The sequence below is a fragment of the Salvelinus namaycush genome, chromosome 8 (genome assembly GCF_016432855.1).
Source record: "Salvelinus namaycush isolate Seneca chromosome 8, SaNama_1.0, whole genome shotgun sequence".
NCBI lineage: Eukaryota > Metazoa > Chordata > Actinopteri > Salmoniformes > Salmonidae > Salvelinus > Salvelinus namaycush.
Window position 1 is genome coordinate 41694716 of NC_052314.1, and position 22404 is coordinate 41717119.

Here is a 22404-nt window from a genome sequence, read left to right on the forward strand (position 1 = left end):
TTTTGTATTTTTGAGTGGGTGACTATAGGTTGTAATCTCATTGATCAACGTCTCAACCAAATAGTACCCAATTATCTACGTTGAAATGACAGCGTGACCAGTGGGATTGGAACGTAAATATAAAACGTTTAGTATTTTGACTGATATCAGATCGGTGGTGGCGCTTCTGCTTCGGGTAGTGGTTCTATAAAAACAATTTGCTCTCTGGCTGCTTGCAGAGGTCAGAGAAAGTGAAAGGTGTATTTATTGAAATTCTCTCTTGGAGGGGAAGGAGGAAAATCACGTTATTTTATTTCCAGCGTGCATGTGTCTGTGTGAATGAGGCTGGCTGTAGTCTACGCGTTGTCTCCCCTTTTCTCTTTGTCCCTCCTCGATACTTAAGAATCAACCGAGCGCTATCCATCTACTCGCATTCTGCTGCAAACCAGGATGAGCCACCAGCACAACAACCATCACTTCACGTTCATTTAACCTCTGTCTCTCTGACCCACCGGTCGGTCGCGGTCCTGCTTTGCCTGCCTGAGATGCGATTTCGTTCTCCCTTTTCCCAGAGAGTATCGTCCGTTACGCCCCACTGAAAGAGCATGCCTGAGACCGGGGCGACAGGAGCAGCAGCTGCCAGTATCAGCTCCTCCGACGGCAGAGACGGCACCGAGGGCTTTTGGCACAGACACCGATCGCAACGCGAGGGAGAAAAGACAGATCCAAGTGCTGCCTCCTCGCAGCAAACGTCCTCCGGTGTACTGGGTGAGCCCGTATTTCAAAGGGTCCGTTTGGCTTGTGGGCGGATAGGACGGGTAGACGCGACGAGAAACGAGACGAGCATGGGATCACAATATAGGACCGGCGCCGCACCGTCCTTTCAGGCACATGGCCACCATAGAAACAGCCCACATCTTATATTGTTTATAGAAGGATGTCTTTGTCCTTAAATGTCACAGTATCATCGTCGCTGTCTCTCTCTCGGCTAGCCTACTAACACCCACTCCATATGTGTGTTTTGTAGGTTTGACATGTGGGTCGTTTAGCCTGTAATATCCAGCAACATCCTGGAATTACCATCAACTGTGCAAAAACTGGTTGAATCAACGTTGTTTCCATGTCATTTCAACCCCCAAAATATAAACGTGAGGACTTTGAATCAATGTGGAAAACTGATTGGATTTGTAAAAAGTAATCAACATAATGGCATTTATTTTTCACCCAACTTTTAACCTAAATCCAGCCAATGACATGGTGGGATGTTTTGTTGATTTCACCTTGATTTCACTTAGGTGACAACTCAACTAAAAGTAAATTAAAAACTAGACGTTGAAAGCATTTTATGGATTAGGGCTACTGAGTTTTCAAATGGTCTGGTTTTAACCGTTTACCACGAAGACGTACGCTACACAGCCTGTTTAAACTAAAACGCATTTCCCACTATGACAGTTGAATATTTTGTTATTTAAATGAAGTATTTTGTCTAGAATCTTTGGCATTGTGCCCCCTTCTTCTATCAACCTACTGGGCACACCACATTATTTCAATGTGGATAATTGGGCAATATTTGGTTGAGATGTTGATCAATGAGATTACAATATTTTTTCACCCATTCAAAAATGTCCAATGTGTTACCACTATGCTTTCAACCATCTAAAAGCACAAACTCATTCCAATGGAAAAACAATATCTGATTTTTGGTTTAGTTAGTCACCCAAATGTCCATCACTGTGCTTTCAACCACTTTAAAGGAATACAATGTCAGATATTTTGTTTATTTATACAACATTTTATTGTGTTACCAATGTGTTAATAGCAGAACCAAGTGGCCTGGATTGCAGTTGAGATTACATAAAAGTACAAGAGTGCAAGTCATCAATACCGTTTGAGATTCTGCGCAGATTATTACAGCAAGTGTGAAGATCTCCACAGACCTGCTACGACCTACATATGCAATCTTGAACATGCACACTTTATATAATTACCTAAGAAGACATTTATAGTTACAGTAACCTCAATGTGGACATTTTAATGTGGAATGTTAGCCTTAACTTTAGGCTATTTACTGTATTAAAAAAAGTAATATTTAATTGTGTTTGGTTGACAACGCAACCAAATATCAACATTTTAAAGGCAATGTATCTACTGCTTTGATAGTTCCATCTGAGCCACTGTCTTAATCCCATTCTTTAACTTTTATTTGTGGTTGAGTTGGAGACATGAATCCAACATATAGTTTGTTAACTTGTCTAATTTAATAGGCTATTTATTGTATTTCAAAATTATATTGAATTGTGTTTGGTTGTCAATGCAACCAAATATCAACATTTGAAGGAGATATGTCTTCTGCCTGGATAGTTGGTTCCATCTGTGCCACAGACTTCCAGTCTAGAGATTAATAATTGATATGTTGGATTCATGTCTCCATCTCAACCCCCCAAAAAGTGAAAGAATCGGGACTAAATCAAATCAAACTTTTTAAAATGCACTTTAAATAAAGTTCGAATTATTCCTATTTTTTACCATGATTTTGGGTTGAGATGGAGACTTGAATCCAACATATCAATTATTAATCTCTAGACAAACTGGAATTAAAGGCAGACTAAGTCAGTGTCACAGATGGAACTATCCAAGCAGAAGATACATCTCCTTCAAATATTGATATTTGGTTGTGTTGACAACCAAACACAATTCAATATCAGTATATATTAAATTTGAAATCAACCAGAGCTTGAAACCCTAGGCCTATTTTATTGTCTATTTTTAGTTAAATTCTGGGTTGAATTGAAACAGATTTTGATGATTTTGCAAACGCTATATAGGCCCATTGTCTTATGTCAGATGGCATCACTCCTACGCAACGCTCTTCCCTTATCCGATCTGTCTTGTGGGACTCATCCTAAAATGTTAGGATTCCCGAGCATCCCCTATTCAAAAATGTAAACTTAGTTCCCAATCTTTGATATCACTGCACTTTTGTATGACTCTATGAAATATGCAGAATAGCTAGCTAAATTATTACACAGCAGGGGTTCAAACTGTAGAACACAGTTACTACATTTGAATATAAAATTTGATTTTATCAAACAAAATTATGCTACATTTTATCTCTGGGACCCTCAGGATGACAAATCAGAGCAAGATTACTGAATGTAAGGACATTATTTACCTTCAGAGGTGAATACCGATCCAGTAGAGGTTAAGAGTGACTGTTGTCAGAAATCAGTCCATAGATCAGTGTGTTTCTCTGCGATCGTTGGGATCAGCTGAGTGCAGCACAAGCTGAGCTGACGGGAGGATCTCACTGCAGAACAGGCAGCGCTAGCAGCTTCTTCAAAACTCATCAATTGTGATAAAATATTGTTGCTAAAGTAGCTTGCTAACTAGCTAGCTTGTGGAGGAAACATTTGGTGTTCAGCATTGAGTGTGTGTGCTCTAGGTTAGCTTCCTATTAATTTCATATGAAGTGACTGGCTTAGAGCTACGTTAACAACCTAATGGAAAAATGTAAGCTAGTTGTCGTGCACATTGTCGAACTCCAGAAATACTGCTTTGTCAAGCACCAAACTTCTTTGCTAGATGTAGGCAACTAAGACTACCTCAGCAAAAAAAACTTCACAATCAATTACGGATTTATTGTTTTAGCATATATTAATTTGGACTATTTGAGGGTGAAATTGGGTTCATTAGGCAATGTCACCTAGGTACTATATTTCTAATGTTATGAAAACTCATTGTAGCCAAACTACTTTCGAGCTATCCCATTAAAGACCGATCAGTGCAGGCGGAATCAACGCATCATTGATGATATATGAGTGAAAAAGTATGGTCACATGATTTGTTCTGTTAAACCTGCCCTTTGGAATGACTTTGAACAAATTCATTTATTCCTAAATGAAGGAGAAGCAAGAGAAATAGACTTTTAGCTTTTTTTAAATGCAGCTAGCTAGTTTAGCCTACTGAAACACCCTGCTCAAACCGAGGGATGTTATGTTAGCTAGCTGGCTATGACTATCCAACACAACACTGGAACTCTTCCAAGTCAAGGTAAGCTTTTATTGCCACTGGGGCCCGCCGGTGTAACTACTTACTGACTGTACACTGTAACATTACTGCATGATTGTAGCGGGTTTACTAATGCGTTAGTTCTGTTAGCTATGCTGACTATGACGTTACTTTAGCTAATATGGTGAGAACGATGTAGGCTATGTGTAGCGGTTTAGCTTGGAAAGGTTTTTTCACCTTGTCACATACAGCTGATGTGTTGTGCATCTTTCCCACAAGCGAAGGGAAGAGGTGAAAGGAGGAGAGTGCATAATGTAGATGTGAGAAGGAATTCAACGTGGCTGCTATGAAACTGTGTTTGTGTGATCAGGGGTGTATTCATTCTGCCAATTCTGTTGAAAAACATTTCTTAAACAGAAGCAAACGGAACAAAATGGGGATAAACATACCTGAATTTGTCCAATAGACTCTCGTTTGCAACTGTTGGACTAATGATTACACCCACTATCAGCTAGATGCAGGCAAAAGTGTGCCAGGCGGTATTGAATGTCATTGTCTGACCATGTGTCACTGCCTGTCACATCAAATTTGTCTCTCGACCTGTGTGCACCTACGTTGTAAACTTTCATTCATAGGCTAGGTTGTAGCAACCTCATGATGGTTATAGGGAACATTGAGTATCATGTAGTAGCCTAAACCTATCGCTGTTACATTTAAACTGGGTGAATGGAATATGAATGACAGTCATCCAATATACTGTAATAGAAATAAGGCCATGCTCATGAAAAGCGAATCGTCCTCCCTCATCTGAAACGGCACTGACCCGCCACTGCTGTAGATTGATACATTTTCCAGTAGGTGCTGCCCAGACTGTTTTTTTTCTTCTGATAGTGGGTATAATGTTGAAGACCTGATGTTTTAAAGGAACAAATTCAACATATTTTATACTATGTTGAAATTTGGTTACCATGATGACATAATCCTATGGTTGAAATTTCACCCTCAAAACAACAGTTTACGTTGATTACTTTTTTCAAATCCAATGTTTTTTCCTCGTAGATTCCACAATAGTTGATTCAACCAGTTTGTGCCCAGTGGGACTTATGAATTAATTTGGCATGGGTAGCCTATAGCCTACTCATAGCAGGAATAACCTGTTTTTGAATTTGCAACATCAGTCATATTCTGCAATTGGCGCCGGGCCTGTGTTATTTTGTGGATACAGTCCTGACTGCATGTTAGAACCAGAACTGGAGATTTGGGGAACAGCATCAGCTGCACAGAGTTGTTTTCATATGTCTGGGCAGAGGGCCCGCAGAGAGAGCAGAGCACAGACAGCGTCCTTCCCCCAATGGTTGTGCTGCCTGCTGCAGAATGATGTAGTGTGTGTGTCCTGGCTGTCTGGAGAGGGGCCATAGCCAGCCAGAGTAGGTAAGGGAGCCTAACCAAAGACTACTGGTTGATAGGATAAGCACAGTGATGTCATTATATTTTTGCAGTGGTGTAAAGTAACAAATTAAAAATACTTTGAAGCACAACTTAAGTATTTTGTTTTGTAGCTGTACTTTACTACTGATATTTTTGAATACTTTTACTTTTACTTCCTAAAGAAAATATGTACTTTTTACTCCAATACATTTTCCCTGAAACCAAAAAGTACTCATAAGGTACTCATTACATTTTGAATGCGGGGGCAGGACAGAAATATGGTCCATTTCACACACCTATCAATATAAAGCGTTGTCATCCCTACTGTCTCTGATTTGGTGCAATCACTAAAGACAAATACTGTGTTTGTAAATTATGTCAGAGTGTTGGAGTGTGCCCCTGGCTGACCGTAAATAAAAAATGAAAAAATGAAAATCGTGCAGTCTGGTTTGCTTAATACAAGGAATTTGATGTATAGCACTTTTACTTTGTACAGTGCATTCGGAAAGTGTTCAAACCCCTTCCCCTTTTCCAGATTTTGTTCCGTTATAGCCTTATTCTAAAATTTCTGAAATTATTTATTTTCCTCACCAATCTCCACATAATACCCCATAATGACCAAGCGAAAACAGGTTTTTAGAAATAAAATATAAAAACAGAAATACCTTTTATTTACATAAGTATTCAGACCTTTTGCTATGAGACTCGAAATTGAGCTCACTTGCATCCTGTTTCCATTGATCATCCTTGATGTTTTTACAACTTGATTGGAGTCCACCTGTGGTAAATTCAATTGATTGAACATGATTTGGAAAGGCACACACTTGCCTATATAAGGTCCCACAGTTGACAGTGCATGTCAGAGCAAAAACCAAGCTCGAAGGAATTGTCTGTAGAGCTCTGAGATAGGACTATGGGTAACAAAACATTTCTGCAGCATTGAAGGTCCCCAAGAACACATTGGCCTCCATCATTCTTAAATGGAAGAAGTTTGGAAGCACCAACTCTTCCTAGAGCTGGCCACCCAGCCAAACTGAGCAATCTGGGGAGAAGGGCCTTGGTCAGGGAGGTGACCAAGAACCTGATGGTCACTCTAACTGAGCTCCAGATTTCCTCTGTGGACATGGGAGAACCTTCCAGAAGGACAACCATCTCTGCAGCACTCCACCAATTAGGCCTTTATGGTAAGAGTGGCCAGACGGAAGCCACTCCTCAGTAAAAGGCACATGACAGCCCGCTTGGAGTTTGCCAAAAGGCACCTAAAGGACTCTCAGACCATGAGAAACAATATTCTCTGGTCTGATGAAACCAAGATTCAACTCTGGCCTGAATGCCAAGCGTCACGTCTGGGGAAAAACCTGGCACCATCCCTACGGTGAAGCATGGTGGTGGCAGCATCATGCTGTGGAGATGTTTTTCAGTGGCAGGGACTGGGAGACTATTCAGGATCAAGAGAAAGATGAACGGAGCAAAGTACATAGAGATCCATGATGAAAACCTGTTCTAGAGCGCTCAGGACCTCAATTTCATCATTTATTCCAAAACCCTATTCTTTCCCCATTCATTTGTCCCATAGGGATGGCTGAACGAACCAGAGCTAACTTATTTCCGGGTTTTAGGACTATAGGAGAACCCTTTGAAGAACCCTTTTTGGTTCCAGTTGTAACCCTTTCCACAGAGGGTTCTACCTGGAACTAAAACCGGTTCTACCTGGAACCACAAAGGTTTCTACCTGGAATCAAAAATGTCTCCTATGGGGACAGCCGAAGAACACTTTTTTCTAGTAGTGTACACCAGCCCTCTGTGACAGCACTGAAAGGCAAAGCAATTTATGCAAAAGTATCAAACTCACCACCACATTTGTAGAAGCAAGAGCCTACACTTTTTACTGTAGACATTCTACTCTATTCAATTCTATCTGATCCTATTTTATTCTAACGTCACAATACGGTGTAGAGTATTCGATTTGGCTACTGGGGAGCAAGAAGACCACCAGCTTCTCAAAAAACCATTGACAACTATGTGCTGTTTTCAAAGGATTGTTAAATAAATGTTATAGCTAACTATTTGGTTTTAATATCACCACTTGAAGAGCATGGTCAGAACTACACTATCATCAGAGTTATACATAAAGTAACTGCATGCTTTTCATAATCAGTAAACATCAATTGATCATGTCATTTAAGATACGTGAGGGTAACCTATCCATTTACACCGGTAAATCCTCGTCCTGGTAAAGTTGTCAGTCGGACTTCTGTCATCACCACTGTAGATGGCAAGCAAATAAAACTATATTTGGAAATAGCTGGCCATCTAGTTTATCCCCTGAAAGTTAGCTTCTTAACCAGCCATATTGACGTGATCTGTTATTAGTTAGCTAGCTAATTTGACATCGTCCATCACTCAATGTAGTATATCATGTCTGTCAGCAGCAATCATAATTAAACACTCTTAAAAACAATGTTGACAAGGGGATAATGTTAGCTAACTTCGCTAGGTAGGCCTATGTTGGTTGGAGAAAAAAGTACATTAGGTATAATTACCACTATTTTAAACCAACTGTACAAAGTTTCTACCAGTAGCTTGCAAATAAAACATCAGCTAACAGTACATCGGCAAATGCGCCAATATTGAGACCCCACTGAGATATAATAAGAATGTTCTACTCTCGCGTATCTGAATGGTGGCCAATATTGAGAGATATCTTAAGGCTACTCACACATCTGAAATGACATGATCAATTGATGTTTACTGATCATGAAAAGCATGCAGTTACTTGCTGTGTAACTCTGATGATAGTGCTCAATTTGGAATAATCTGAAATTTGTAGTTCTGACTACGCTCTTCAAGAGATGATGATATTATAACCCAATAGTTCATATTTATTTAACAATCGCTTAAACGATGTGCAGTCGCCAATTGAGGGTCTCCTAGCCCCCCAGCAGGCAAATCGAACACTGTGCCTTATTGTGACGTTTTTATTGATAACGACCTATTAACAGACTTCTCCTCTCATAGCACCATAGACTACTGCTTTATAGGAGAAGCACAGTGATGTTTTTGATATTTTAACAGCCAGTCCATTGCACAACCTGGTTACAATGTCTTATGAGAAGTGATCATATATTGTCAGGGTAACAAGAGCCTACAAACTAGCCTGCATAGTGTGTGTAGATTACACTTGGGCTAAATCCATGATGAAGTAGCTATAGATATTATGAGGTATACTTAGGTTAACATTTATGTCTACATTAAAGGGCACTTCATTGAATAAAACAGGCTTTTAAAATTCAATATTGGTGCACAATTTCTACTTACAAGTATCAAAGGGAAGCAAAGGGCATTAATTACATGGAACGACCCAAAGACCAGGTAGATTAAAGATAGCAGTTGCTGTGTAGTCTACGGGACATATTTAGGGATGATGAGAGTATTTGTGCGCAACCTGGTGGGGCCCTCCAGCAGTCTCTACCTATACATGCCCATTCTCTGTCTCAAGTTGCTGTCTTGTGTTTCTATCGTTCTTCCAGAGATGAAAAATGCAAGAGTGGTACTAGTCCTACATTTATCGTGTATGTCTGAGGGTGAAATCTAGTCAGCCTGCCTCTTACTCAAGAGCCAGTGGTTATGATTTTGACTGGCTTGTGGATGCATGTGGACTCTGTTCCTAGAAGTTAGGTCTATTCTAGACATGAGAAATGTTTGCATTTCATCTATAAACATCCCCCTTGCCAATACAGAGAGGCTTTTGAATGTCTTTCCTGAGCATGTCACCCTGTGATCGCTGCCTGCAGAGTCAATACTGCTGTACTTTGGTGTGTGTCATAGATATTGCAATTCTCATGGAAACGGAGAATCCCTCTCCTTTATCCTCCCTGTGTACTGAGCAGGGGGGGATTTTTGTTGTTGTTGCTAAGCAAGGCCAGTAGAAGTACAATGGCCATGGAGCCATGCAGAGGAAGACTGTTTTTAGCCTCAGTCATGACATGAGGAATATCACCAGATCAGCCCCTCTACCGAAGGGCTTTTTAGTTGGCCTACAGGGGAGAGGAACACTTTCTGGTCCATTTTCAGGCATTAGTATTTCAGCACCAGTTCATCACCCTCTCCTCTTTTCCTAATTGGTTATTCCAAAAATAGATGACAGTTTCAGTTCTGAATACATTTTATATTTGTGGTAAATGAGCAGTGGAGATAAAAAAAAAACACATACTTTAATCTCATCTCTTCTCATTTGGACACATAAATCTCTGGCCCCTAGTTAGAGCGATAACATACAATCATATTAGTTCTCTTTCGGTGCATAGGCAATGTGATTAAAACACAGTTGCTAACCAAATTCCTTGCTGGTTGTCAGGTTGTGCGCTACTGGTGTAGAAGTCAGGTTGTGATCAGGCGCACACTTTTTTGGCAGAAGCAAACAACAGTCGACGCAACTGCATCAAACAAACCTCCAGCCAAAAGCAAAAGTGTAAAGCGCGACAAATTCACAAATGAAGCAACATTTTTTAACAATTAAACATACTACGGGTGAACACGGTACTACGGGTGAACCAGCCTGGCGCGTCAGCCGAGCAGTTGCCATACCAAGCGGTGATGCAGCTAGTCAACATGCTACGGGTGAACACGGTACTACGGGTGAACCAGCCTGGCGCGTCACACAAAACGTAACAAAGAACAATTCCACACAAAGACATGGGGGGAACAGAGGGAATATATATGTAGTGTGATTAGGGAATGTAAACCAGGTGTGCGGGGAAACAAGACAAAACAAATGGAACAATGAACAGTGGAGCGGCGATGGCTAGAAGACCGGTGACGTCGACCGCCGAACGCCGCCCGAACAAGGAGAGGAGCCGACTTCGGCTGAAGTCGTGACACTGTGGTTCTTGTGCCACTTGGTACAAGTCAGCAAAACAAAAGGGTCGCCTGCCACTGTGCGGTGTTGCATGAGAACCTCTCATAAATAGGCTGTCAGGAAAATGCAGTGCAACACCTTCTCTATACCCTGATTCTGCACCCGACATTTCCACTTTAGAAATGTGTCTAAGTGTTTTTGTCTTATCGAATCCTACTACTAAGATTGAATCCTGACACTCGTCAGATGTGGCAGGGCTCGTAAACTATCACGGATTACAAAGGGAAATCCAGCCGCGTGCTGCTGAGTAGCGCAAGCCTACCAGATGAGCCAAATGCCTTCTATGCTCGCTTCAAGGCAAGCAACACTGAACCATGCATGAGAGCACGACTTTGGACGACTGTGTGATTGCGCTCTCCGTATCCGATGTGAGTAAGACCTTTAAACAGGTAACATTCACAAGGCTGCAGGGCCAGACGGATTATCAGGACCCGTACTCAGAGCATGCGCTAATCAGCTAGCAAGTGTCTTCACTGACATTTTCAACCTCTCCCTGACCCAGTCTGTAATACCCACATATTTCAAGCAGACCACCCTAGTCCCCGTGCCCAAGATCGCCAAGGTAACCTGACTAAATGACTATAGCCCGTAGCACTCACATCTGTAGCCATGAAATGCTTTGAAAGGCTGGTCATGGCACACATCAACACCATCATCCCATACACCCTGGACCCATTCTAATTTGCATACCGCCCCAACAGATCGACAGATCAAGCAATCTCTATTGCACTCCACACTGCCCTTTCCCACCTGGACAAAGGAACACCTACGTGAGAATGCTGTTCATTGACTACAGCTCAGCGTTCAACTCCATAGTTCCCTCGAAGCTCATCACTAAGCTAAGTACCCTGGGATTAAACACCTCCTTCTGCAATTGGATACTGGACTTTCTGACTGGCCGTCCCAAAGTGGTGAGGGGTGGCAACAACACATCCACCACGCTGACCCTCAAAGCGGGGCCCCTCGGGGGTGTGTGCTTCCCCTCCTGTACTCCCTGCTCACCCACAACTGCGTGCCGCCATGAAGTTTGCTGACGACACGAGGGTGGTAGATCTGATCACGGACGACAATGAGGCAGCCTACAGGGAGGAGGTCAGAGACCTGGCAGTGTGGTGCCAGGACAACAACCTCTCTCTCTCACCGTCAGCAAGACAAAGGAGCTGATCGTGGACTACAGGAAACGTAGGGCTGAGCACGCCCCCATTCACATCGACGGGGCTGTAGTGGAGATGGTCGAGAGCTTCAAGTTCCTCTGTGTCCACATCACTAAGGACCTATCATGGTCCAAACACACCAACACAGTCGTGAAGAGGGCAAAACAACGCCTCTTCATCCTTAGGAGGCTGAAAAGATTTAGCATGGGCCCTCAGATCATCAAAGTTCTACAACTGCACTATTGAGAGCATGTTGACTAGCTGCATCACCGCTTGGTATGGCAACTGCTCGGCATCCGTACACAACTGGGGCCAAGCTCCCTGACATCCAGGACCTCTATACCAGGTGGTGTCAGAGGAAGGCCCGACAATTGTCAAAGACTCCAGTCACCCAAGTCACAGTTTTTTCCTCATCAGCCTACACACAACCCCATAATGACAAAGTGAAAACAGGTTTTTAGACATTTTTACACATTTATAAAAATAATTCAACAGAGCTACCTTACGTAAGTATTCAGACCATCTGCTATGAGACTCGAAATTGAGCTCAGGTGCATCCTGTTTCCATTTATCATCCTTGAGCTGTTTCTACAACTTAATTGGACATGATTTGGAAAGGCACACACCTGTCTATATAAGGTCCCACAGTTGACAGTGCATGTCAGAGCAAAAACCAAGTCATGAGGTCGAAGTCGTTGTCCTTAGAGCTCTGAGACAGGATTTTGTCGAGGCACAGATCTGGGTACCAAAACATTTCTGCAGCATTAAAGGTCCCCAAGAACACAGTGGCCTACATCCTTCTTAAATGGAAGCAGTTTGGAACCACCAAGACTTTTCCAAGAGCTGGCCGCCCGGCCAAACTGAGCAATCGGGGGGGGGAAGGGCCTTGATCAGGAAGGTGACCAAGAACCCGATGGTCACTCTGACAGAGCTCTAGAGTTCCTCTGTGGAAATGGGAACTCACTACCGAGTTCCAAACTCTCTATAAGCCTCTGGAAGCAACATCAGTACAATAACTATTCATCGGGAGCTTCATGAAATGGGTTTCCATGGCCAAGCAGCCACACACAAGCCTAAGATCACAATTTGTAATGCCAAGTGATGGCTGGAGTTGTGTAAAGCTCGCCGCCATTGGATTCTGGAGCAGTAGAAACGAGTTATCTGGAGTGATGAGTCACGTTTCACCATCTGGCAGTCCAATGAATGATTCTGGGTTTGGCAGATGCCAGGAGAACGCTACCTGCCCGAATGCATAGTGCCAACTGTAAAGTTTGGTGGAGGAGGACTAATGGTCTGGGGCTGCTTTTCATGTTTTGGGCTAGGCCCCTTAGTTCCAACGCTACAGCATACAATGACATTCTAGATAATTCTGTGCTTCCAACTTGTGACAACAGTTTGGGGAAGGCCCTTTCCTGTTTCAGCATGACAATGCCCTGTGCACAAAGCGAGGTCCATACAAAAATTGTTTGTTGAGATCGGTGTGGAAGAACTTGACTGGCCTGCACAGGGCCCTGACCTCAAGCCCATCAAACAAATTTGTGGTGAATTGGAACGCCGACTGCGACTGCGAGTGGATCTAAGGGCTGTAATTTCTACATCCTCAGGGTATCGATCTGCCTGGGAACCGTCCATGAACATGTACTGTATCTACCACTACAATAGGACCTTTCTACAGATAAAACCCAGGCCTATAATAGCAGCGATAAGGGCTTGAGATCAGCAGTCCAATTACTGACTGTAGTGTCCCACTGCCATTATTATTGACACCCACATCCTCAAAGACGTCACATGGATATCATTACTACGGTATAGGGCATCAGTCTCAGCACGGATATGAGGGTTAGGGTTGCTGGATATACAGTATGATACTATGCGTGACTATAGTATGTGTGATAGTGTGTCCGAGTTAAAAGCGGAAATTAGATCTAGAATGACTTTCTATAAATAGATATTCTGTCATCAGTGTGGTTGTACAGTATGGAGATGAGCGTTGCTCAGAGACAGAGCACAGCAGTAGTTTGGCAATTTTAACTAATTCATCAGGAGAGTGAAAGTGAAATGTTCTCTCTTCTCTTAGACAGAAATAAAAATGTAACGAATCTGGATTAAGTCACTACTAGACAGTCTGTCATCTCATCGCTGGTCTACCATAGTATTACATTACATCATAGTGAGTAAAATGTACCATGTTATTTGACTGTTAGAGCCATGGGCTATACACATGAAAATGCAGTAAAGGGTGTAAATATGTAATATTGTAGTAATAAGAGTTATGTGATTTCTTATTGACCTTATGAGAAGTAAACCGATGAGATGTGAAATGAGAGAGGTGAAATGAGGGACACAAACAATGCCCAGCTAGCACATAATGTTCTGAGAACCATATGTTTCTTGGAGCTTGGTGAGAGTGTGGTTGTCCTATATTTATTTAGCATACAACCTTCGCACAAAAATCTGGGAATGATGCAGGATACCCAGCTAGCACATATCGTTCTGAGAACCATATCTTTCATAGGTGGGAATTTCAGTACTTCAGCTTAACGTTTCCTACAGGTTTCCTCATGGTTCTATTTGAAGTAACGTTCTTACATTTTTCAGAGAACGCTAAGAAATAATGTTATTCTGTGGGAATTTCAATACATTAGCATCACGTTTCCTCATCGTTGTATTTAAAGTAATGTTCTCAGAACAAAAAGAAAACGTTCCATAGACTCAGTCGGTATTACATAGAACGTTACCTTTTTCAAATGCAATTTTCTTGTCTGCTTGTTTTAGCAATTACAAAACTACATTTAAAAAAAGTACAACATGTCTAAAGATTACTTTTCAACATTGCCTACTCCCGAGCGTTCTCACTACTTAGAAAAACATAATATTGTAGGACATCAACCGGTCGATCAGCTGCCCTGCACGCCGGGCAAAGTGTTCCCATTTTGAACCATTTCATGTGTCTGAAGCAGTGTTGTGTTCGAGACCACTTAAAGCAAGAGAGATTTCAAGACAGGAACAAATAGATTTGGAGTCAACACCAAGTCCAGAGGGGGGACCGAGACCGGGAGGGGGACAAGGGGTCCGAGACCGAGTCAAGACCGAGACCAGAAAAAAACTCAAGACCATGATTGTACTTTTGTCAAATTGTCCAGTATTTCTGTGTTCATATTTCAGAACAACATATGAATTCTTAAGACATTCATAATAGTGAAAAAGTGCATTCTGAGGGAAAGTAGAGCCAATATACAAATTATTACTAACCCAAAGTGAGGAAGAATGGGGCTTCTACGCCTTCAGTGAAGGGATAAGTATTTATAAAATAATAACAATAATAATATTTTCAATGTTCTGATTTAATCTCTTCAGTTTTTGTTGGAAAGGAAAGGGTTAACACTGATTTTTCTTTGCTAGTCTCTGGGGAGCTAAATCTAGTCAGCCTTTGGCTAGGCCATCAGAAGCTAGATAGAAGTCATTTTCCATTCAACTGTAATAGGGCAACAATTTGGAGTGACTGGGACATCAACCAATCACATTTTGACTTAATGGATGGGACCGTTTTTACAAAAACGTATGGATACTTCTGCCTTCTCGAAGGCCACCGGTCTCTGCGCAATAAACTAGCAGTAGTTTTCCCATGGTCTAGTTAACTAGTTTTTGTTGTTGGCTAGTTTTCAGCATCTGTAGCAGGTGTTATCAAAGAGGATGTTATTGCTAATTTGTTAGCTTCTCCCTTTTCAAGAATAACTTAAAACAAAAAGTTAATTTTCAAATTATCATCATCTGGTGAGTGGAACTGTGTTTAAAAAAAAAAAATGCAGCTCGCTAGCTGTTAGCCATCTCTTTGAAAATAACTTATGTGTGTGAAACATTGTTGCATTCAAACTTTAGGTCACCAATTATTTTGTGTGCTAAAGGTGACATGTTTTTTGCAATGAAGTAATTATGTAAATTCTTATTGGGAAATGCTTAATGGTTGTGTTTTTGTATTCTTATGATTGGGACCTACTGGCTTATTACTGTATGTATATCCTTCAACATCATGCTCTGTGTGATTGCTGTCTTTCCATCGGCCCTATGCAGTGGTGTATTGGTGCCTGGAGAAGTGGGAGTACTCTAATTTTGCCAAAAAGTTCCCAAACGGCCCACCCAGTGAAGGAAAGGCACCCTGTGTGAAAATCATATGTTTTCCAAATTTTTTTTAACAAGTTTTCACAGATTTTTGTGGATTTTCACTTTCAAAATCATACTTTTTTGTAATAGAAAAAAAAAAGTCCACAACAATGCTTAAGCCACATCAATTTGATTGGGCTTAATTTGATTTTGACTCGGAGAGTGATCTTGACTCAGAAAAGGTTGGCGACCACTGGGCTTCCCTCATACCCCTTTTCATGATGATTCTAGCAGCCACTTGAGTGAGTGAGTGCTAGATGGCTACCGACCGGAACATTAAGCTAGCCAAGATCAACAACACAAACGGACTATACACCTACAAGTAGTGAGTTGAGTTACAAACAGACTGTACTAAACAAGTTAAATGTCTTACCTGTGATTAAATGTTTTCTATACACATAGCTACGTGTAGACTACTTGGACACAGCGTCCCCACATTTCCCACTCTCTCAAACGAATAGCCTAACTCTTTTCGCAGGCTCTATTTCCCTACGTGGGAGAATTGCGAACCGTAGGTCAGTTATTTTTGACCTGGCTAGATGTACAGTGCCTTCGGAAAGTATTCAGACCCCTTCACTTTTTCCACATTTTACAGCCTTATTCTAAAATGGATAAAACAAAAAATATCCTCAGCAATCTACACACAATATCCCAAAATGACAAAGCAAAAACAGGTCTTTAGAAATGTTTGCAAATGTATAAAATAAAATAAACTTATTTACATAAGTATTCAGACCCTTTGCTATGAGACTCGAAATTGCGCTCAGGTGCATCTTGAATCCATTGATCATCCTTGAGACGTTTCTACGACTTGATTGGAGTCCAACTATGGTAAATTCAATTGATTGGACATGATTTGGAAATCCACACGCCTGTCTATATAAGGTCCCACAGTCAGCAGTGCATGTCGGAGCAAAAACCAAGCCATGAGGTCGAAGGAATTGTCCATGGAGCTCCGAGACAGGATTGTGTCAAGGCACAGATCTTGGGAAGGGTACCAAAACAATTCTGCAGCATTGAAGGTGCCCAAGCAAACAGTGGCCTCCATCATTCTTAAATGGAAGAAGTTTGGAAGCACCAACTCTTCCTAGAGCTGGCCGCCCGGCCAAACTGAGCAATCGGGGAAGAAGGGCCTTGGTCACCAACAACCCGATGGTCACTCTGACAGAGCTCTAGAGTTCCAATGTGGAGATGGGAGAAGCTTCCAGAAGGACAACCATCTCTGCAGCACTCCACCAATCAGGCCTTTAAGGTAGAGTGGCCAGATGGAAGCCACCCCTCAGTAAAAGGCACATGACAGCCCGCTTGGAGATTGCCAAATGGCACCTAAAGGACTCCCAGACCATGAGTAACAAATTCTCTGGTTGAATGAAACCAAGATTCAACTCTTTGGCCTGAATGCCAAGCGTCACATGTGGAGGAAACCTGGCACCATCCCTACGGTGAAGCATGGTGGTGGCAGCATCATGCTGTGGGGATGGTTTTCAGCGGCAGGGAATGGGAGACTAGTCAAGATTGAGACAAACATGAACGGAGCAAAGTACAGAGTTCCTTAATGAAAACCTGCTCCAGAGCGCTCAGGACCTCAGACTGGGGCGACAGTTTACCTTCCAACAGGACAACCACCCTAAGCACACAGCCAAGAAAATGCAGGAGTGGCTTCGGGACAAGTCACCTGAGTGGCCTAGCCAGAGCCCGGACTTGAACCCAAATTAACATCTCTGGAGAGACCTGAAAATAGCTGTGCAGCAACTCTCCCCATCCAACCTGACTGAGCTTGAGAGGATCTGCAGAGAAGGATGGGAGAAACTCCCCAAATACAGGTATGCCAAGCTTGTAGCGTCATACCCAAGAAGACTCAAGGCTGTAATAGCTGCCAAAAGGTGCTTCAACAAAGTACTGAGTAAAGAGTCTGAATACTTATGTAAATGTGATATTTTATTTTTTATAAATCAGTTTCTGTACATTGAACAACACAGCAGCTTCTCGACATGTTTTGTTATTTCTGTATAACCAGAAACAACGAAGCTGCCTCTTTTACAGTAGGGGTCAATAGGAAAGAATGTTGTTTTTTGCCCAATTTTGTGGGCGTGGTCGAGGGGAATTCCTTATTATTGTGTGAATACCTACCGGGACTATAAAAACACAACAAAACATTGACGTCCAAAGAACATTATAAGAATTTATTTAAAAGCATATACATTCCATTTGCAGCATTAACACAACTCTCTCTGTCCTCTATCTTGGTAAGTGTGTTCAGGTGTGGTGGCCGCACTTACTAATTGGCCACAGCTGATCTTAATCAGTGCTTGTTTCCTTTTGAAAGCGGGGCTGATTGAATAGACAAAAATTATCAGCTTTGTGTGAATTAAAAAAAACATGGCGCAGTGGACTACTTTCATTGATAGAGAACAGAAGATCATAGGTTCAAATCTCCCTGATGCCACAATAATAAAAACAATGTTTGCATCATTAATGCTCATGCAAATGAATTTCCATGTGTCCCATCTGTGCTTAGAGTTCAAAGCAGTTCATCCAAACTAAGCTAGCAGTGTTATTAAAAATCTTATTTTAATTACTTAAAAATATATATATATATCAATTCCATTCTCAGAATGTTAATAAAATCTCCCAGGAAAACTTTCAGGGAATCATATTAAAACATTCTCAGAACCTCCCTGCTACCTAAAAAATGAACGTTCTCAGAACATTTAAATAACGTTCCGTTTTACCAATCAGGAAATGTATGGCTTCGTTCCCAGAACCAATGGGAAACCAAAAACGTACGTTCACACAACTTCCAAGGAACTAAATGTGCTAGCTGGGTGCATTGTAATTGTGTTTTTTTTTTACTCACTGTAACCTAATAATAGAGAGAGAAATATAAATGGACTTGAGTTTTTCAATTCTTTATACAGATAATACACTAGTAGATCTTTGCCTCAAAATGGAAATAGATTTAAATCCCTTATTTCCTGAAATAGTTGGTCATTGTTAATAGTCCCACTGGGCACAGACCTCAGTTCAACATCTAGTTTTGATTTATATTTGAAGTCAACAACAAATCTCACCGTGTCATTGGATTTAGATTAAAAGTTGGGTAAAATGAAATGCCCTTGCGTTGACGACTTTTTGCAAATCCAATCAGTTTTCTACGTTGATTCAACGTCATAGATTCTTTTGGGGTTGAAATGATGTGGAAACAATGTTGATTCAACCAGTTTTTGCCCAGTGGGGTGTCAGTCTGAAGTGGGTCAGTGCCTCCAACACTAATGCCCTCTCTCTCTAAGCATCTTACTGAAAGACTGCTTGTGCTTGGTTTAGTTCTGCTCACCTCCTTCGGTACCCTTTGGTTTCCTTACGTTTTTTTGTTTGAGAAACACATCAAAAACTTATACCTCCTTTTTATGGAAATGTTTTCAACTGTAGGTTATATCTCATGACTTTTCCCTTCTGTAAATTCCCTCTCTTGAGTTAGGGTTATCACATCAGACTTAATAGTTAAGACCCCATCCAATCAGGTATCTCCCCCAGTGATTTGTCTATAGGCGTGTAACAAAAAATTGTGCTACATCTTGCAATGCCCAAACGGCCTTGCATCGTCATGGTTGTACTGTTGGTCTGGTAAATCCTGTATCCCTTTGTTGCTGTGGTCATTAGAGGATCTTCCTCTTGTGTTTGGGGGCTTTCGCTGTGACCACTATGGAACACGGCTGTCCGTTGGAGTTGGACACACAAAAGCTGCTATTCATTAACTATATTCAGAGCCACTCGCTTATTAATCCCCCTTCATCACAATGGCCAATTCAGCCAGTTAGATAACCAGCAGTCTGTGGATCTGGGAAGAAGTCTGTATGGAGTTGTGTGAAAGGGGCTCCGCTCCACACTGGCACTCTTTGATGATTGTTACCTGGATGAATAGAAGGCATTGTGGCTCTGGCACTTTACTGTTCAGACTCCACCTTATACTGCTGCTCTTCACTGTCTGATCTAGCCCACTCTTTATACAGTGTAATATACCGTGTTGAAGGTCACACTCAGTTATGTTCTTGAACCCCCATTTTCTATTGACAAAATATACTGTTGTTGAACTAGCACAAATTAGTGAAAGGCTTTAAAACCTTAAGAGCCCCACATTTTGAGAGAGAGCGGGGGTGAGAGAGAGAGAGCGAGAGGGGGCGGGCGAGAGAGAGGGAGCAAGGGAGAGAGAAAGGGGGAGAGAGAGAGAGGGGGAGAGGGAGCGTGAGAGGGGGGGCGAGCAAGAGAGAGGGGGCGAGAGGGGGTGAGAGAGAGGGGGCGGGTGACTGAGTGAGAGAGAGAGGGGGCGGGCGAGGGAGCGAGAGAGTAGGGGCGGGCGAGAGAGAGAGAGAGAGCGAGAGAGGAATTATAGGAACAGAAGACCTTCTAATTGAAGAAATGAGCATGATTAGATAATTTGGCCCAGAAACAGAGCAGATGTTCTTAATGGGATCATTGCTATTACACTGTACTGGTATTGTGGCTGTGGACATGATTGTCAGTCATACAGAATCACGCTAGTACATAGGGTAGTGCTGAATCCCAAATCAATGGGCAGCTGTCCAGTTCTTTCAGATCTTCAGCGTAGTGCCTAAAGGGAATGGGGTTCGGGATATGTCATTCCTCTAAAAACCAGCCCATGAGAAACACGTGCCGCTCAAAGCAGTTCCACACACTCCCTTCCCCCTGGTCTGCCTGTGAGGTAATACAGTCCCTGTTGCTAGGGGGAATATGGGATAAGAAAGAACACTAACATGCCGACTACACTGGGCACGCGCGTGCGCCATAAAAGGCTTGTTGATTTTGTCCAACCACACCAGACACGATCAGGACACGCAGGTTGAAATATCAAAATGAACTCTGAACCAACTATTTCATTTGGGGACAGGTAGAAAAACATGAAACATTCATGGACATTTAGCTAGCTAGTTTGCTGTTGCTAGCTAATTTGTTGTTGCTAGCTAATTTGTCCTGGGATATAAACATTGGGTTGTTATTTTACCTGAAATGCACAAGGTCCTTTTTTCCCTTGATCTTTGTAGAATTTTGACCCACACAAAAAAAGGTGTGTTCTCTACTCCAACAATTAATCCACAGATAAAAGGGGAAACTTAGTTAGTTTCTAATGATCTCTTCTTCTGTGGACTTTTTAAGGTGCATTACCACCACCAACTGGACTGGAGTGTGGACCTCAGTTCAGCTTTCAATCTCCCACGTGGGTATATGCTCCTAAAAACCAATGAGGAGATGGGAGAGGCGGGGCTTAAAGCGTAAAAAATGGAACAAAGTTCTATTTTATCGCCTAACTACGCAAACACGTGCGAGCAGTTTGGATTAATTCATTGAATAACATGCATGTGTAAATGTATTTTGCAACGCTCACACACATGTAACGCGAGTGGTGTGGTCAGCATGTATTGACAGAGGAGACATTTTTTGGGGGTCACTACATAACATGTACTTGGAAAAAGTCCCAGCAGAACCTATTTGTAGTTTATGAATGCTGTTATGAATGTGTAATAAACATGTTACGAACAGTTCTTGGTTCGTGAACGCACATTTATGTAGTCAGAATTTTGTTATAAATGTGTATTAAGCAGTTAGTGCCAGGTCTGTTTAGTCAAAGTTGACATCCCATCTGTGTTGTCCTGTGTATGCAGTAATTTAGTATGTGACATGTTGGCGTTGCACAGCGCATCACGCTCTGGATATAGACACCATGAAAGCACCCCTAAAGCTTGTTCACATGTACTGGCCCACCCCCTGAGTCGACCCCCAGGATTCAATATGATGCTCTCAACCACTTAATATACTCTGAAGTGTCTGTGAATACAGCTAAACCACAGAAACCTGAGCTGTAGTGCTCAGAGAGTGATAGTATTTAAAGTCTCAGTGAAAAGTGAATTACTTTGGCTGATGTCACTGCAAGATGCTTAGCTAACATGTAAACGATCCTACTTGTTTACATGTAGGCCTAGGCCTCAACATTTGCCTTTTTAAACTACTGTAGTCTATGTAACCATTGTTTGAAGTGAATTTACTGTAGCAGTGGGAGGTGGGGGGAGGTTGAGGTTAGTGAATTTACATGTTTGTTTGCATTTCCTTCAGCATTACCCCCCCCCCCCCCCCTAAAAAAAAGCTCTTTCCTCGTGAGGTCTTACAATAATACATTATATTCCATTTAGTCCTATGCCTTGCTTTTCTATTATTATATTGTTTCTATCTATATATTATTATATATATATACACAGCACCAGTCAAAAGTTTGGACACCCCTACTCATTCCAAGGTTTTTCTTTATTGTTACTATTTTCTACATTGTAGAATAATAGTGAAGACATCAAAACTAAGAAATAACATATATGGAATCATATAGAAAACAAAAATGTTTTAAACAAATCAAGATGTATTTTATTTGTGTGATTATTCAAAGTAGCCACCCTTTGCCTTGATGCCAGCTTTGCACACTCTTGGCATTCTCTCAACAAGCTTCATGAGGTAGTCACCTGGAATGCATTTAAATTAACAGGTGTGCCTTGTTAATTTGTTGAATTTCTTTCCTTAATGCTTTTGAGCCAAACAGTTGTGTTGTGACAAGGTAGGGGTGGTATACAAAAGATAGCCCTATTTGGTAAAAGACCAAGTCCATGTTATGGCAAGAACAGCTCGAATAAGCAAAGAGAAACGACAGTCCATCATTACTTTAAGACATGAAGGTCAGTCAATCCAGAAAATGTC

The 22404-nt window shown here is 41.8% G+C and overlaps 1 protein-coding gene across 1 annotated transcript in view; it reads left to right on the forward strand.

Annotated features, from left to right (window-relative positions):
- Positions 1-584: 584 nt before the first annotated feature.
- Positions 585-22404, forward strand: part of LOC120052128 (anoctamin-8-like) — a 57879-nt gene continuing 36059 nt past the window's right edge. The window contains exon 1 of the mRNA XM_038998972.1: positions 585-747. Within this exon, the coding sequence (XP_038854900.1) occupies positions 585-747 (163 nt within the window). The remainder of the gene's footprint in view (positions 748-22404) is intronic.